Source organism: Musca vetustissima, unplaced genomic scaffold, assembly GCF_032173495.1.
Source record: "Musca vetustissima isolate MV318-11 ecotype Yass unplaced genomic scaffold, APGP_CSIRO_Mvet_v1 utg107966, whole genome shotgun sequence".
Taxonomy (NCBI): domain Eukaryota; kingdom Metazoa; phylum Arthropoda; class Insecta; order Diptera; family Muscidae; genus Musca; species Musca vetustissima.
The window spans coordinates 6,117-25,257 of NW_026883447.1; the positions used below are offsets into that span (position 1 = coordinate 6,117).

Genomic DNA, 19,141 nt, shown 5'->3' on the forward strand with positions numbered 1-19,141 from the left:
GGCATGTTCATTAGATTCTAAAAGACATACAGCGGTTGTACCAAATGTGGTATTGAAACCTATATGAAAATAATACAAACAAATTATAAGAATCGGTGTGAAATGAAAAAAAAAAAAATATTATAACAACTTACCTAAGTAACCATATTTCAGCATCACTTGATGTAATTCACTTAACGATGGTATCGATCCAGCATATTCCAACATTTTCAAATGTTCTACCAATCGTTCATGATAATAACGGATGAAATAATCGAAACTATCTACCTTTATTGATTGTTCTGTTGAAGACATTATAAAGTACCAGAGATCCTGGGCTGGTGAGTCGTATTTGCAGACTTGATAATCAACAAAATAGGTATTCTCAATTTGGCCGGTTTCATCGTGTTTAAACATGATATTATTTAGCCAACTATCACCATGATTCAGAACATTGAATTCTGTTGGATCAACCTGGCCTAAGCGAATACTTATATCAATCATATTATCTAAGAGAGTGGGCTGAAATAAGTAAAATAATTATTTGAAATTATTAATATTAAACATTTGTTACTCAAAATATTAGAAATATTGTATATTTTAATATTTTAATCACAAAACTTACCACTTTATCCAAATACCCCTCATTGTTCTCGAACTCATTGAAATATGCAGCAAACTTTTTCCTATCGATGAGTTCAAACATTGCTCGACTTTCTTCGGTGTAGATACCTTTGTGCAGTTGTTCTGGGAAGGGACCATTCACTTCAACATATTTGGCCGATACAGCATGGAATTGAGCCAATTTGGTAAGGACCAATTGGGTATGAGTCATGTCCAAACCTTCACGTCGGTTGCCACATTTAAAACCACTCTCAGAGAGATCTTCCATAATTATCACATCGGTACCAACATCTTTGCTGAATTTATATGCCTTAGGTCCAAAATGTACTTTACAATTATATTTCGAATATAATTCTTCAAATTCTGGTAAATATTTTGTATACATAAGTATTTCTTTTTTAAAGAAATTCCATACGGAAACCATGTCATTTTCTTCTTCAGATGCGAGTGGGAATTTGAGGATATATGATTTGGTAACATTGCTGCCGTCCTTTAGCAAGGCATCAACTTTTACTCTTAGCAAGCTAGAGGCATAATTATCACCAGATTTGGTAGCTGAGTTGGCAGTGATATTGGTAATCTTTTCGAAATCGGGAAAATCAGAATTTATAATATCTTCAAAATGTTCTGCGTCAATCCAGGAAGGAACTTTAACTTGTTTCATTTTCAGTTGTGGTGTTTCAATTCTAAAAAGAGATAATTTAATTAAATATGAGACAAAATATTTAAAAATAATTTGAAGTCGTAATTGAATATTTAAGTCGATTTTTACTTTTATAGAATGTTGTGCTTTTGATTGTGGGCCGATATTGTCCAGGTACCCTGTAAACGAGTTACATATAGAACTTTTGGGAATATTTTACCGATACGAAGCAAAACACACATCCTTTCGTTGTATTCGAATTTTAATTGTGGTAGAAAAACTAACAAAAATTATTTTTTAGAACATTTGGTACCATAGTCCAAAAGAGGATCGGTCCATAATCGTGACCTATACATTGATTACTATTTATAATTAATATACGGACAGGCACACAACTCTTAAAATGTACCCATATTTGGGTCAAACAAAACTAAAATGTGAGACATTTTAAAGTTAGTTTGGCCCCAAATTACAGATATTATGAATAGCCCTTATAGATATGAAAGACAGTATTACCGACTGATATACTGCAGAATTGAAATAACAAGTATTAAATTGCCCAAACAGCAACAACAACATTTCAAGTGTGTGGTCACTGGTTTGTGTCTTTACTACTGATAATTTGAAGAGTATTTAAATGGTTGAGAATTTAAACACTGCATTATAATTTTTCAAGAGCATATTTTAAATGTGGCCATAAAGTATGCAGTAAAATTAAAATTAAAGATAAATTTTGGCATGCAAACTAAATGGGTACTTTAATGCATTTAGTACGATATACAATGAAGTTTTTAGGCAATTTTGGATTTTTGGCAAAAATAGTCTCAATTGACAATTATGGGTTTTACAACCCACAGTAGATTTATATACCCTTCATCACATTGTGGTACAGGGTACTATGTCTTTGTCTTTGTATTATGCATGTCCACCGATCCGTCCGTCTGTCCAAATAAACTGTAAACAAAGAACAGGTCTCATTTCTGATCCGATTTGAATGAAATTTCGCACAAGTCACATATTTGGCCCTATAAAATTAGAAAAAAATTCTTCAGATTGAAATATAGCTCACATATATATTTTCGTCTGATTTTACCTAAACAGATCACCAAAATTTCAAGAATTGTCCAACTGAAATCAGTACAGATTGAAATATGTTAAGTTTAGTGGAAATGGGTTCAGATTTTGATATAGCTCCCATATATAGTATGTCCGATTTTATGTAAATGGTGCACCAAATGCACAAAGTTTGTTTGATTAAAATCAAATTTTGCCCAGCGTAAAGTTTTACGTACAGATTAATGTATGCGAAGTTTTACTGAAATCAGTTCAGATCTATATATATGAAATAGAAAAAAATTTGTTTGTTTGTATGTTACCGATAGACGTAAAAACCGCTGAACAGATCTTAATGAGATTTACACTGTATGTCGGAGCATGCCCTGAAAGTAACATAGGCTATATAAACTTTTAAAATTCCGCGTGGATGCGGAGTTATAGCATCAAGAGTAAACATACCTCAAATTTTCTGAACATGTAATATGCGTATATCTTAAGAACGGTTACAGATAACGCCTTCAGAATTTATCTGTATATGGTAGGTGTGAATACACATTATTCATAAAAATATGAGCGAGATAAGATCGGTGGAAATGCACTCTCCGTTACACTTAAATAATCTACATGTAGGAAATAAAAATGTTTTGTTTATAGACTCAAAAACCGTTGATCAGATTTTACTGAGATTTTTACCGCACGTCATGCCATCCGAGGAAAATAATATAGGCTATAAAAACTTCCCAAATTTCGCGTGGATGAGGAGTTATCGCATCGAAAGGAATTATACATCTGAACTAATATTCATTTTCTAAGCTTATATCTTAAGAAGGGTTACAGATTCCCATTTCAAAATTTGTCTGAGTAACTTGGTAGTAAATACGCATCATCCCTATAAAAATTGGCGTGGTACAATAGGAGAAATGTACTCCTCACTGCATTTAATTAATCTAAATGTAGAAAATGGAAACTCTTTTGGTTAATGACACAAAAACCGCTAAATAGATTTTACTAAAATTTTCGCAGTAAATCATGCCAACCCAAGTAAGTAAGATAAAAAGCAAGATAAACTTCGAAAATTCCGCGATGACGAGGAATTATAGCATCAACAGTAATCATACCTCTGAACTAATATTCATTTTCTATGCATATATTTGAATATCTTAAATAAATCGGCTCATACAAATTTGTATAATACGCAGATACATACTAATCTTAAGTGACCAGGAATTAACAAAATTGGTCCAAATCGATAATGTTCGATTCATCATTTTTGGTCCTTTTTTGCTATTATCAGTAATGATAAAAACCACCAGCTCAGTAACTCCGCTAACGTCTGCTGTTCCATTATCAACATATTGGAATAAAATTTGTGTAAAATGAAAAATCATAGCTAATATATTTCGAGGATGTATAGAGGAAATGACTAAATCAAATGCGACAAATCCTATCTTCGGACTTCATCCTGGTTTCTTAAGAATAAGAATAATATATCTAGGTTCGATGATGTGATAATACATTATTGTGAATTTTTCTTGGCAATGAAATACACGAAAATACACAAGCGATATTAATCGGAATGAGAAAGGGATCCCAATCATATCATGGGGAAATAGTTGAGAATACAGACATAAACAAGTAAAAAAGTGTTAAGTTCGGCCGGGCCGAACTTTGGATACCCTCCACCATAGAAATACTGAAAATTTTTTGAAATGAATACATAAGGAACATACATATAAGGATAATTCTTCCAATGGATTGTTGTGAACCAAATAGAAAATTCAGCAATTTCAATGGGGGTTTTCCTAAAATCTCAAAACCCTAAAATGTTGACATATATTATTAAAGCATGGTACTTTAAAACATGTGTATAAAATCCTGAAAATACTCCAATTTAAAGGGCAAAATTATATATGAGGCATACTAAAGCTGGACCAATATTGACAACATTGTGTAAGGGGTTAGGCCTAATTAAGGGCTGATGTAACTCAAGTTCCAAGTTAATATTTTAGTTTTCAATCCCAATACCATTACGCTAAATATTAAATAGGTAGGATGTTTTATATAGGACCTGGTCCTAAATGCGGGTCGATACAGTTCATTCTCAAACCTCACGTTTTAGTTTTTATGTCGATATCCTCCGAGATAAAAATGATTACAACATATGGCTAAATCGACTAAATCGATTTAAAATTCCATACTATGTGGGGTATGAACTGAAAATTTCGTCTACCGAATAACCCCCTACTATGGTGAAATACAGCTATATGGGATAACCCCAACACCCGGAAAAAATCAGCTAACTATTTTAAAATAAAAAGGGTGTTATAAGGGGACTATCCCTAAAAGGGGGTGAATGTTAATAATTTTTGGGTGGGAGATTTGTTACAATATACGACTACAAAATACCAAATTACAGCGAATTCGGTTGAAAACCGTGCTCAAGAACCGCAAAATACCGAAAATTGGAGGGTACCCTTATATGGGGGCTACCAGAAAAAAATGGACCTATATTTATAATTTTTAGTGGAGAGATTTCCTTCGCAATAAGAACTCAACGTACCAAATTTCAGTGAATTCGGTTGAAAAACGGGCTCAAGAACCCCAAAAAATACTGATAATTGGGGGTACCCTTATATGAGGGCTACCCGAAAAAATGGACCTATATTTATAACTTTTGGTGGAGAGAATCCAATTCGGTGAAAAAATCCGGTCAAACCCCCACAAAATACTAAAAATTTGGAGGTACCGTTAAATGGGGGCTACCAGAAAAAGTGGACCTATATTTATAATTTTTGGTGGAGTAATTTGGTATCCAAAAAGAACCCAATGTACCAAATTTCAGCGAATTCGGTTGAAAAACGCGCTCAAAAACCCCAAAATACTGAAAATTTGGGGGTACCCTTATATGGGAGCTATGCCTAAACGTGGAGCGATATAGCCCATCTTCGAACTTGACCTGCCTGCAGACATAAGACGACTCTATGCAAAGTGATTACAACAGACAGACGGACATGCTTAGATCGTCATAGAATTTTTTACAACTGATTAGAAAAGTCAAGCTAAATTTGTTTTTATACCCTCCACCATAGTACGGAGGGTATATTAGTTTTGTTTTTCCGTTTGTAACGCATCGAAATAATCATTTCCGACCCTATAAAGTATATATATTCTTGATCAGCGTAAAATTCTATGACGATCTAAGCATGTCCGTCTGTCGTCTGTCTGTCTGTCTGTTGTAATCACTCTAGCGTCTAAACGAATTAAGATAGAGCGCCAAAATTTTGCATAAAGTCGTCTTTTGGGGTTCTTGAGCGCGTTTTTCAACCGAATTCGCTGAAATTTGGTACATTGAGTCGCTATTGGGTTCCCAATATCTCCACAAAAAATTATTCATATAGGTCTATTTTTTCTAGTAGCCCCCATATAACGGTACCCTCTAATTTTCAGTAATTTGGGGGTTTTGATCGTAGTTTTCCACCGAATAGGCTGTAATTTAGTACTTTGAGTTCTTATTGGGTAACAAATCTCTCCACTAAAAATTATAAACATAGGTCCATTTTTTCTGGTAGTCCCCTTATAAGGGTACCCCCAAATGTCGGTATTTTGGGGTTCTTGAGCGAGTTTTTCAAGCGAATTCGCTGAAATTTGGTACATTTGGTTCTTATTGGGTTCCAAATATCTCCACCAACAATTATAAATATAGGTCTAATTTTTCTGGTAGCCCCCATATAAGTGTACCCCCCCAAATGTCGGTATTTTGGGGTCTTGAACGCGTTTTTCAACCGAATTCGCTGAAATTTGGTACAATTGGTTCTTATTGGGTTCCAAATATCTCCACCAAAAATTATAAATATAGGTCCAATTTTTCTGGTAGCCCCCATATAAGGGTACCCCCAAGTTTCGCTATTTGGAGGTTCTTGAGCACGTTTTTCAACCGAATTCGCTGAAATTTTGTATTTTGTAGTCGTATATGGTAAAAAATTTCCCTACAAAAAAAAAATAATAATATGCACCCCCTTTTTGGGGTAGTCCCCATTTAACCCCCTTTTTATACCCTTCACCACACTGTGGTACAGGGTATTATGTCTTTGTGCATATGTTTGTAACAGGCAAAAATAATCGAGATAGACCCATGGTTCCTTTTGAGAATATGCATAGAATCACTTTCTAAGTCGATTTATGTATGTCCGTCCGTCTGTCCGTCTGTCTGTCCATGTTAAATTGTAAACAAAGTACAGGTCGCATTTATGATCCGAATTGGATGAAATTTGGCATAGGTGACTTATTTGGCCCAAGGACGAACCCTAATGAAATTGGGAAAAATCGGTTCAGATTTAGATATAGCTCTCATATATATATTTAACCGATTTAATGTAAACGGTCCCTATATATCTTTCGATTTGCACGAAATTTGGTACAGCCTAATCATTTAGGTCTAGAATGATGTCTGCCAAGTTTCGTAAAAATTGGTCCAGATTTAGATATAGCTCCCATATATAGTTTCGTCCGATGTAAATGGTGCCCCAAAGTCCCTATATATCTTTTGATTTGCATGAAATTTGGCATAACGTACTGAATTAAGCCTAAAGTGATGTCTGTCAAGTTTCGAGAAATTCGGTCCAGATTTAGATATAGCTCCCATATATAGTTTCGCCCGATTTCATGTAAATGGTGCCCCAAAGTCCCTACATATCTTTCGATTTGCACGAAATTTGGAATAACGTACTGAATTGAGCCTAGAATGATGTCTGCCAACTTTCGAGAAAATCGGTCCAGATTTAGATATAGCTCCCATATATAGTTTCGTCCGATTTCATGTAAATGGTGCACCAAAGTCCCTATATATCATCCGATTTGCACGAAATTTGGCATAACGTACGTAATTGAGCCTAGAATGATGTCTGCTAAGTTTCATGAAAATCGGTCCTGATTTAGATATATCTCCCATATATAGTTTCGTCCGATTTCATGTAAATGGTTCCCCAAAGTCCCTATATATATTTCGATTTGCACGAAATTTGGTACAGCCTAATCATTTAGGTCTAGAATGATGTGTGCCAAGTTTCGTGAAAATCGGTCCAGATTTAGATATAGCTCCCATATATAGTTTCGTCCGATTTCATGTAAATGGTGCCCCGAAGTCCCTATATATCTTTCGATTTGCACGAAATTTGGCATAACGTACTGAATTGAGTCTAGAATGATGTCTGCCAAGTTTGGAGAAAAGCGGTCCAGATTTAGATATAGCTCCCATATATAGTTTCTTCCGATTTCATGTACATGGTGCACCAAAGTCCCTATATATCCTTCGATTTGCACGAAATTTGGCATTACGTACTTAATGGTGCCTAGAATGATGTCTGCCAAGTTTCAGGAAAATCGGTCCTGATTTAGATATAGCTCCCATATATAGTTTCGTTCGATTTCATGTAAATGGTGCACCAAAGTGCCTATATATCCCTCGATTTGCGCGAAATTTGGCATAACGTACTGAATTGAGCCTAGAGTGATGTCTGCATTGTTTCGTGAAAATCGGTCCAGATTTAGATATAGCTCCCTTTTATTATAGATTGAAGAAACCAATAGGAACAAAACGTTCTGAAATTAGTATAACCTAATCTGTGACAAGTTTGTTTGAAATCGCTTAATATTTGGATAGACCTTCCATATATATTTTCGCCCGATTTCAAGTAAATGGGGCATCAAACTTCTCATGTTAGTCAGATTGACATCAAATTTTGCACATCGTACAAAATTGAGCATAAAATTATATAGTTGCGTTTTCTAGAAGTACAGAAATAGCCCAACGGATGACCTATTTATATTTGTTTGAAGTCGATTTACCTACTTTATGGATAGATCTAGGTAGATTCACATTTAGATAAATATCACATATTTTATTTCATCCAATTTCATGCTAATAGTCCTGTTTAATATACCCATAGTGGTGAAGGGTATCATATAGTCGGCCCCGTCCGACTTTACTACTTTCCTTACTGGTTTATGTTGAAATAGTTATGCAATTAGTTCTGCGTTTTGGGTTTGGTTCTAAGACTCTGTTGTATCATATCACCAGCGGAGGATATTGAGATAAAAAACTAGAACGTAAGGTTCGATAATGAACTATATATGAACTATAACCCGTATTTATACCTAGCCCCTGTGTGGGAGGTACCAGAAGGAGTGGACCGACATTCCCCATCTTCGAACTTGAACCATGTTTGAAAGAAATAATAAGATGGCCAAAGTTTGGATGATATCAAAATTTTCTGAAACAAATTTGGTCCAAAGAAACATGGGGTCTAGAACCATTTTAACCGTGTCAAAGTGTATACACCCTCATTATCCATAAAGATGTGGGTATAATTAATTGTCCATTAAAAAATTCTGAAATTTGTTTTATAGTTTACATTTTGGTTTACATAACCGGTTTGTGGAAATTTCGATATAGGTCCACTTTTTGGTAATTTCCCTATATTTTCATTTCAAGTACCTGTCAGTATATCTATGGTGGAGGGTATCCAAAGTTCGGCCCGGCCGAACTTAACGCTTTTCACTTGTTAATATTACCACCGTTATTCAGAGATTATTTAAAAATGTATTTGTAATCTATAGAATAGAATCAAATATACTAATACATAGACCGGCTGCTACGAAGTTATTACTGATATTTCACTACGATATACCTACAAATAGTTTTCGACGTTAACTATCCAATGTTAATAACTTTAGTAGGGCCGGCGAAGCGCCACGGTTTCAGCTAGTTTACTATAATTTCGTCCGATTTTAGCTAAATGGTGCACCAAACACCGATTGATACCAAATTTTGCACAGAGTAATGCATTAAGTCCAGAAGTTAAGTGCGAAGTTTAATTGAAATAGATTGAGATTTAGAAATAGCTACCATCTACAGTTTCATCTGATTTAAGCTATATGGTGAACCAAACTCTCAATATTTGTCTGATTGAGACCAAATTCTCCACAGCGTACTGAAATTACTCAAATTGACGTACGTGAAGTTTTGTTGAAATCGTTCCATATAAATAAAGCTTCCATATATTTTCATCCGATTTCATATAAATGGTGTACCAAAAACCTAAAGTTTGTCCGATTGTATGTGTAGTTTTAAGTTAGGTCAAATATCTATATAGTACACACATTTCGTCCGAAAGATCGCAATATATAAGGTAGAACTTTGAAATTTTGCACTGACATTGCTATTAATCCTAGGATGTTTGGTATTGCAAATGGTGTCCAAGTTTTGATATAGCTTCCATATACCGTCACCTCCTAATTTTTCGTATTTTGAAGGGCTGTAATCTGGTATACTGGAATTTTGGAAGAAAAAATCTATGCAGATAGTAATCATTATAGGTCCATGCTCTGTCATAGTCCTCACATAAAGGTCCCGTCCGATTTTCGGTATTTTGATGGTTTTTTGTTTATATTCCAACTGAATCTGTCATACCGAGAGTTTGAAGGCTGACATACATCTGCACAGAAATGATTCCTTAAGTCCATGCTTTGGCATATCCCGTCCATTATCGGTATTTTGTCTCATGTTCTAAGTGAGAAGACCCTATTTGTCATTCCAGATTCTTGGTAATGGAGATACTTCTCCTCAAAAATTGTTCATATAGATCAATGTTTGTAAATACGAACTCAACCACATGTTTTAATGATTGTTTTGTTAAAATCAGTTCAGATTTGCATAAAGCTTTCATACATATCGACGCCTCCGAACCATAGTATGCTAAGTCGACTTAGCATGTTTTAAAGTTCTTCACGTTTTTAGATACTACGGTCCTTAATTTCAATTCTCTGAAATTTTGGTAATCATCGGCCAATCCAAACCAAAGTTATAAGCGAAAATGTATTTAGCATGGCACGTAAGATTCAAGAAACTTCCATACTTTGAAAGCTTCTACTGAAAAACTCACTTTTCAGACTTAGCATACTATTCTTCGGAAGCGTCGATATTATCATCTGATTTCATGTAACTTAAGTATGACACACCAAACGTGTTTATGGCCGATTTGAGTCTAAAATTATTTGCATTTAGTGTTGAATTTTGGGAACCCCTCTAACTTTCCACATAGTGGATAGGGTATTCTATAGTCATACACGTCCGATTTTCATCATTTCCTTACAGTTTTATATAAGCTCAACGTCACAACTTTATGGTCGATATTGAAGCATATCTGAATTTTCAATTCGAAACAAATTTGATAGAAAAGTCGTATTAGTCCACAAAAGCTTAAAAAGCACCATTCAACCCACATCCCCTTTCCTGTGTTAACTTCTGCGAGGTTCTAGATCCACTAGTATATAATTTAGATTTATTATAATACATTAATTTATGTTCCAAATTTGGAGTTGGCTATGATAATATCGATCCATCTTATATTGATATCTACCTTACTAGATATGTGTAGTTCGGAAATGTTTGTAGTAGTAGATACATGTCATAACTTCTTAATCTTTAAAATAATTGACTAATTAATATATTATCCATCTAGAAGCAAAACAATTGTAAATTATTTATAATAGCTATTTTTTCATTTACTTAATCATTTATTTACAATCAGTGGGTAGTAATAAGCCTATAAATCTACAAACATATTTACACATAAAAAACCGGAACATTCACATCCCATCCTACTTACATCAATTCCAATAGACCACGTCTCACCATCCAGGGAAATACGGATTCGGCATGTTTACGATAACGTGAATTCAAATACATTTTTCTTTTGAATGAATTCGAATCTTCGCCGTTCGACAACATTGTCTCTAAACTTGCATTTTCTGTGGGATCCAAGAGAGCGGCAGTCATAACTCCTATTGAGGCATATGGAGCTAAAAATAAAAAGAAATTTAGGGTAATCACTGAAAACCCAAAAATAAAAATTTTAAAAATTCTTACCAAATAGACCATGTTCCAAGAGATCAACATGTAAATCCTTCAAAGTTGGAATGTCCTTGGGGTATTTCAGCAACTCCAATGATGCCTTCAAATTGTCATAATAGAAACTGATGAAATATTCAAAAGATTCCAGTTTCAATTCGAATTGTGTTGACGAAAGCAGGAAATAGTAGAGATCATATGCTGGCGATCCATAGCACATCAATTGGAAATCGACGAAATAGGTGTTGGCAATTTCATTCTTGTCATTGTATTGGAACATGATGTTGTTGACCCAGCAATCGCCATGATTCAAAACATTGAATTTGTTAAAATCTGGTGTAAATGTTTTCACAAGACTGTCATAGGAGTTATGGCAGTAATTTTTCTAAAGAAATAATAATAAATCTTATTATATTCATTCGAACCTTAAAAATATTTTTTATGTTCTTACCAAATGTTCAATATATTCCTCATGTCCATCGTACTGTTTACAGCAATCCAAGAATACATTAAAGAAATCTCCAAATTTAGCCAAATGCTGTTCTTTGAATTCTGGCTGATAGACGGAACGTTCAAAGATTTCCGGATAATGACCTTCAGCCTCAAACAGGCAAGCCGAGGCAGCATGGAATTGAGCAATTTTCTTTAGAACCTCTAAAGTGTGTGTCAGGTCCAGTCCTTGTAAACGATCGGCATTTTTAAATCCTTTGGTACGTAAATTCTCCAATATCAATGTCTGGACACCATTGTCCACGACGGGTTTATAACTTTTTGGCCCAAAGACCACATCAGCGTTGGCCTTTTCTTTGAAAATAGTTTCCAGTTTTGGAATAATATCATTATAAGCAATTATCTCCTTTTTAAATGTTCCCAAGAAATTGAGCATGGCCACTGCTTCATCGCCTTTTGGAGGGATTTTTACCATATACGAAACGACATGTTGGGTGTTGTCTGAAATGAGAAGGGGGTAGAGGTAGGCAAATAGTCCATTTCAGATAGAGAGGTGAATATATATATATATATATATATAATATGGGGACCTTGAACTTCACATCAGTAAAGGTTTTGTATTATTGGGGGCCACGGATTACGATTGAGGTAAAAAAGGTTTGTAAGATCGTCACAGGTTTTTGTGTATATAATCGAATTGAAACAACACTCGATGGTGTGGGCCTTCGAAGTCATGCCAAATCTAACCTATTTCTTGAGAAAAGTGTTCAGGTGATTTCTCCGCCTGAGCTGCGCGGGATCTGAGCGGTATATAAGAATTTGTTTGCCTGACGAGGAATTCGTAAAACGAACTATAGAAGACAATCGGCTGAAAGCAGTCCATTTTGACCAGCCAATACGTGGAATTGATTAACCATCCACCATACAGCTCTGATCCAATGACTTGTTTTAATTCCCGCACATAATAGTTGCACGGTGTCAGAAGATGCTGTTGCAGCCTACAACAATAATGTTTTGAGGTGGAAAAAGTTCTTCGACACGGAAGATAGAGCTCATTATCGTCGTCGTTTATTTAAATGTTGTTAAGTCCATTTTTCACGTTTTTACGTTATATGATCTATCATGTTTAAGGACACAAAGTCAACAATATTTTTGAAACACATCAATCCCAAACCTTTAAATATCTCAATGTGAGAAAATATGGACTTAAACCGCTTTTATAATAAACGACTCATATTAAGCACCCAGAAGGACAAATTTGCCATAGGTCAGAGTTTTGAGTTTAGGCCGCGATGAACTTTTCTTCTGACAACTCTACAGTTCACGAAGAAAAACAATTTTATCTATGTTTGTGGCTATTCCCGAGTATTTGTGATTGTATAACACACCCTCCTTCTATCTTGAACCTTTATGAGTCTTTTTACACCCTTCATCACACTGAGGTACAGGGTAATATGTCTTTGTGCATAAGTTTTGTAACAGAAAACGAGATAGACCCATGGTTCGAGTTATGCATATCTGTTCGTCCATGTTAAATTGTAAACAATGTACAGGTCGCATTTATAATCCGACTTGAATGAAATTTGGCACAAGTCACTTATTTGGCCCGAGGACAAACCCTATTGAAATTGTAGAAATTCGATCCAGATTTAGATATAGCTCCCATATATAGTTTCGTCGGATTTTAGGTAATTCGTGCACCAAACGCTTAATATTTGTCCGACTGCGACTGAATTAAACCCAGTTTGATGCATGTGAAGTATTGTTGAAATCGATTCAGATTTAAATATAGTTCCCATATATATTTTCTACCGATTTTAGGTATTTGGTGCACCGAACTTCCAATATTTTTCCGATTCAAACACAATTTTGTACAGAGAACTGTGTTGGTTACAGATAGACGTACGTATGTGTATGTGAGACATAGCTTCAATATATATTTTCGTCCGCTTTTATCTAAATAGTGCACGAAACTCCCAATATTCGTCCCATTGAGACACTATTTTGGAAAGCGTTGATATAGCTCCCATATATATTAGTTTGGAATATATATCGGAATGTCCGATTTGAGCCAAATAAGAACCTTTTTTGTATGATTTTTTGGTAATCTCATAATGCGTCTCTCCTGCTCTCTTTTTGCAAAAAACTGTAGTAGTCGTTCTTTACAATCCTTCCTAGATACCATTTTTTTTTGCAGTGCAAGAAAGAGATAATAGCCGCTTGGTGCCAAGTCCGGACTGTATGGCGGATGCATTAAAACTTCCCAACCAAGCTCCCGAAGTTTCTCGCGAGTCACTGGGTGGCACGACACCTCTACTGTTGGTCAATTCTGGCCGTTTCTGGTCAATTGCTATCTTCAAACGTTCCAGTTGTTGACAGTGGGGATCACAATTTAGCGTTTGGCCATATGGAAACAATTCATAATAAATAATCCCCTTCCAGTCCCACCAAATGCATTGCAGAACCTTCCTGGCCGTTAGTCCTGGTTTGGCCACCGTTTGAGGTGCTTCACCGTTCTTTGACCACGATCCTGTTCGCACAGGGTTATCGTATGTGATCCATTTCTCATCTCCAGTCACCATGTGTCTATCTCATTCCGTTTGGACAACGCTTCGCAGATGTAATGGTTTAAAGCAGTTTTTTCGATTTCTAGTTTCTGGGCGATGTTACGACTGCTAACATACCGGTCAACTCCGATCATTTCTCCGATTTTATCGACATTTTCATAATGTATTTCTTTTTCGAGAACCTAATATATTCGTCAGATTTTAAGTGAATATTGCACCAAACTCTCAATATTTATCCGATGTATGCGAAGTTTTGTTGAAACCGGTTCAGGTTTAGAAATAGCTTCCATATATATTTCCATCCGATTTCATATAAATAGTGTACCAAATTATTAAAATTTGTGCATTTATGCCACGGTTGCTCAATTAGGTCCATTTTTTACATATAGTCCCTTGGAGGAGGTTTGATGTAATTTATTTTACCACGGTCCTTATAAACCTTTATGGTTTCAATTTTTATGATTCTGTAGAATTGATTTCATTTCGTGCTATTTTTTACACAACCTATTTATAGTGTACGAGTATAAATAGCATTACCAACATCTGCACAATTATAAATGCAGCAATTAACAATTAAAATTTCTGTACCTCATTATTTTATTGCAAAGTTTATAGACCATCTACATATTGGAAAAAATAAAGAAATCAAACACCTATCTTATCAAAAAATAATAAAGCCGACAAATATCTACTGTCACCTGGGGCACGCTTCAAAATATTACCTCGTTATCAATGTCCGCACTTTCTGATACCGTTCATATCGGCCAGTATAAACGTATTAGCACATAAATAACAAATACAATAGATATAAGAATGTACCCCATTCTTCAAACAAATAAAAAGTTCCATTACGATCGCCTAGAAATGTTCTCACGTACCTTTTAGCTCGATATCGATATCAGTCTTTAACATTATCGATGAATAGTTATCTCCGGTATTTGTTGCTGGGCTGACTTTGAATTTTACAATTTGTTGATAATTTTCAAATTCGCCACGAAGAATATCTTCGAAATATTTTTCGTTTAACCATTCGGGGTGGGTGGTGGAGGGATCTTGCTTAGGTTCTGGTTCAGGTACAGAGGCAGTTACAGTTTCAACAACTTCTTTGGTAACAAATCTACAATGATATTTTTTTTATGAAATATTCTTCTAAATTTTATTTCTAATACCTACTTTGGCACCAAATAACCATGATGAGCTAGCCATGGCAACACCTTATTAATATGTGTTATATAACGTGGATTCGAGTACGCCAGCTTCTTAAAGTCCACACTCTCTTTTTCGTCGCCCATGAGATTTTCGAATTTAGCATCATCGCTTGGGTCCAACAACACAATTCCCATGGTCAAGAAGGCAGTCACCGTGGCCCACGAACCATAGGTAATTATCTGTTTATTAAATTCTCTCAAGCTGGGAATTTTCTCTTTAGGATAGGCTAATAAATTTAAATTTTCCACCAAATGCTGATGATAGTATTGTACAAAATATTCAAATTTATCCACTTTAATATCAGCTTGTGTTGAAGAGATCATAAAATATAGGAAATCTTGAGCTGGAGAGCCGTAATTGGTATTTTGGAAATCAACATATAGACAATCCACCAGTTTGCCTTGGTCATCGTATTTGAAGAGGATGTTATTGGACCACGAATCGCCGTGATTGAGACAATTGAAGAAGTCGGGATTTACTTTACGCATTTGTACGAATTCTTCAACACAGTTATCGAAGAAAAATTCCTAAAAGTAATAAAGACAGCGATTTTAGAATTATAAGGAAAGATAGGACAGAAATAATGGAAAAAAATAGATTAAATTACAAAAATATATAGACATTTCGTTAAATTTGGCCGAGTTCAATTTTTATACCCTTACAAATAATCTGGTGTACAATTGCAAGGAGGTTCCTGCTCATTCCATAACTCGAAATTATGGTTGATTCATTGGGAGGATTTTTTTAACACCTTGACATATCAGATATGCCAAATTATAGATAAATAGTTTGAAGAATTTGGTGAGGACATTTAAAATGTCTATTTTGGGGTTATGTAACCTGACCTGGTATTTTTATATGCGAGCCTCGTCAACATGCTTTGAGGTGTTTTACCCTTGAAATATGAGCACGGCTAGGGCTATCAAAAAAGTTAGAGCTCTGCAATTTTGACATACATTGCTAGTACTCCTAGGATGTTTGGTATTGCAAATGGGATATATCGGTCCATGTTTTGGTGTAGCCCTCATATAACGGTACGCCCCAATATTCGGTATTCTGCAGATTTTGGACACGTTTCCAACCGAATTGATTGTAATTTGGTGTTTTGGGTTCTCATTGTATAGCACATCTCCGTACCAAAAATTATTAATACTGACCCCCAATATTCGGTATTCTGGGGATTTTGGACAAGTTTTTCAAACGTAATGTCCTTATTTTAAATAATTTGATTGTCATCCTCATTTTGGAGGGTATAAAAACTTCGGCCGGGTCGAACTTACTATCTTTTTTACTTGTTATCCTTTAACATCTCTACTTACCATCGCATCATAATATTGTTCACCATTCTCGTAAAGTTTGATGCAATCCAAAAATGGTTTCTTGAATGAACCGAACATTTGTTGTATAAATCCGCGACTAATTGGCGAATCCAAATCACGCTTAAACTCCTCCCGAAATTCTCCCTTCCGGAACACACGAACAGCTGATGCCGCATGGAATAGAGCCATTTTGCGTAGAACCGCCTCTGTATGTTCTGTATCTAAACATTCCAAACGATTGGCATTCTTATAGTGTAGAGGTCCCAAATCTTGCAATAGAACATAAAAATCGGCGGGAGCCTCTTCAGCCATGCGATAGGCCTGTGGGCCAAAGGAAACATCAACACCAGCCTTACGATACATTTCTTCCATTTCGGGTATGGCGTCATTGTAGGTGGCATTTTCAACTTGGAAGAAGTTCATATGTTGCAACATTTGTTGCATATCCTTGTTGTCGTGGGCGACCTTTAACATGTACGATAAATCTTTGGTGGTGCCATCCAAAAGGCTGATCGTGACATAGACGCGCAACATAAGTGTGGCATAATTTTCACCAGCAGCTAAGGCGGGTTGTGCTTTGAACGAAACAATTTCATTGAAATTGGGATATTGTTTCATTAGCAAAGGTTGGATATTTGTCTGGTTCACCCAAGCGGGAATGTGGGGATTGGGAACTTCTTCAGTTTTTGTCTCTTCATTGTCTACAGCAGAGGTTACGACAGGTACTTGTAGCTGTTCCTTGGTTGCAGTTGGCTCTTCCTGAGTTACCTCTTCATTATTTGTAGTGACACTTTGTGGTTCCTCTTCACTGGGAGTTTCAGGTGTAACTGTTAGTGAGGGTAATTTAATTTCTGGCAATGGCCGGGGTGTTTTCTTGTAACTGAAATCTTTATCCGATACAACAGGAGCTATATCATAACTCTTGGGATCATGTTTTGAATTGCGTAAACCCATAATATAAAAAACCAAACAAAACCGAATCTGAACACAAATAATTTCTATTGAATACTAAGAGAAAATAATTTCAAATCAACGGCTGATGAACAGAAATCGGAAAAATGATATTCGTAACTATTGGAATGAAACAACCTTCACGGTTCACTACACACTCACTACTGTGGAGAAGCGATTAACTAATTTTTCGGTTATATGCATTTCATAGATATGTATAGCTAAAAAACAAACACACCACGATCACTTTGAGTAATTTGGCGATAAATTGAGAGCGTGTTCTTGGAAAAACAACAGGTACAGCATATGGTATAGTATTATCAAGTTTGTTTGAAGTGGCCACCAGTCGCTTAGCATTTCCATTGGTAGTGAATAGTGAAATTATCAGAATACGATCTAAGATATAGTTATACTCTCTGTCTCTCTGGTGGTTCTCTTCGACGCGTTTGCCTCTTTTTCTATTTCTAAATTAATGACAATGCTTATTTTCAATATCAACAATGATGACATTTATTAGTGGTTTGTGTGCTATCAGAATAAGATCAATATTTTGTAGATAAGCTCGATTTTAGCCATGACTGATGTAATATTCGTATTTCAAGACAAATCCCGCACTAAATGTTTTGAAATATTTTAACCTTTGATTTATAATTTTTAACATTTCATTTCCTCCCCAATATCTAAAATATGTCATAAGTACGATATCTAAAAATAAAAAAAATCTGAAGACCCTCTTCTGCATATTTTCTCTTTTATATTCTGTTATATGGCTATTTTTGTGCACAATTTAATATTTCAAGTTTTGCACATTTTTAATACGTCATTTTTGTTATCAAATTTAAATTTGAAAGGTACATCCTAGTCAGTGTTATCAGCAAGTACAAAAGTCCTCATAGACATTGCGGTTTCTTAATATGATGGATATGTAGGCTTTGAGAAATATTTCACTATGTTGACAGTCATTGATGAGTTTTTTTTTTTTTTTTTGAAAAGTTTTCGACAGTGCAAAGGTCGAAGTGCAAAGGTCGTTTAGTTCAGCTGGATCGAATTTGTTACACCCTCTTGAAATAAAAGCGATATATGAACTATGGAAAAATCTAGGTTGAATTATAACTTATATTGCCAATATGAAAATAATAATATGTTTTCCAATAATTCGTCGGCGGATTTTATATAATCTAAGTTTTTTTTATACCCTCCACCATAGTATGGAGGGTATATTAGTTTTGTTTTTCCGTTTGTAACGCATCGAAATAATCATTTCCGACCCCATAAAGTATATATATTCTTGATCAGCGTAAAATTCTAAGGCGATCTAAGCATGTCCGTCTGTCTGTTGTAATCACTCTAGCGTCTAAACGAATTGAGATTGAGAAATTGAGAGCACCAAAATTTTGCATAGAGTCGTCTTTTGTCTGCAGGCAGGTCAAGTTCG

The 19,141-nt window shown here is 35.2% G+C and overlaps 1 protein-coding gene across 1 annotated transcript; it reads right to left on the minus strand.

The window, feature by feature from the left end:
* Window positions 1-209: 209 nt before the first annotated feature.
* LOC133330311 (uncharacterized) lies at window positions 210-17,709 on the minus strand. The gene is made up of 9 exons (XM_061538757.1): window positions 16,756-17,709; window positions 15,401-15,963; window positions 15,106-15,344; window positions 11,662-12,161; window positions 11,229-11,595; window positions 10,969-11,161; window positions 605-1,289; window positions 268-501; window positions 210-218 (listed from the first exon to the last, which is right to left on the minus strand). The coding sequence occupies exons 1-9, from the start codon at window positions 17,707-17,709 to the stop codon at window positions 210-212; spliced, it is 3,744 nt and encodes a 1,247-aa protein (XP_061394741.1).
* Between the last annotated feature and the right edge of the window lie 1,432 nt (window positions 17,710-19,141).

Bases quoted from the DNA above. Each gene is read 5' to 3' on its own strand.
- LOC133330311 (XM_061538757.1), bottom strand. From the start codon at position 17,709: ATGGGTTTACGCAATTCAAAACATGATCCCAAGAGTTATGATATAGCT. The intron at 15,345-15,400 runs GTAGGTATTAGA...ATATCATTGTAG, and splicing joins CATGGTTATTTGGTGCCAAA to ATTTGTTACCAAAGAAGTTG. The intron at 502-604 runs GTAAGTTTTGTG...TACTTATTTCAG, and splicing joins AGGGGTATTTGGATAAAGTG to CCCACTCTCTTAGATAATAT.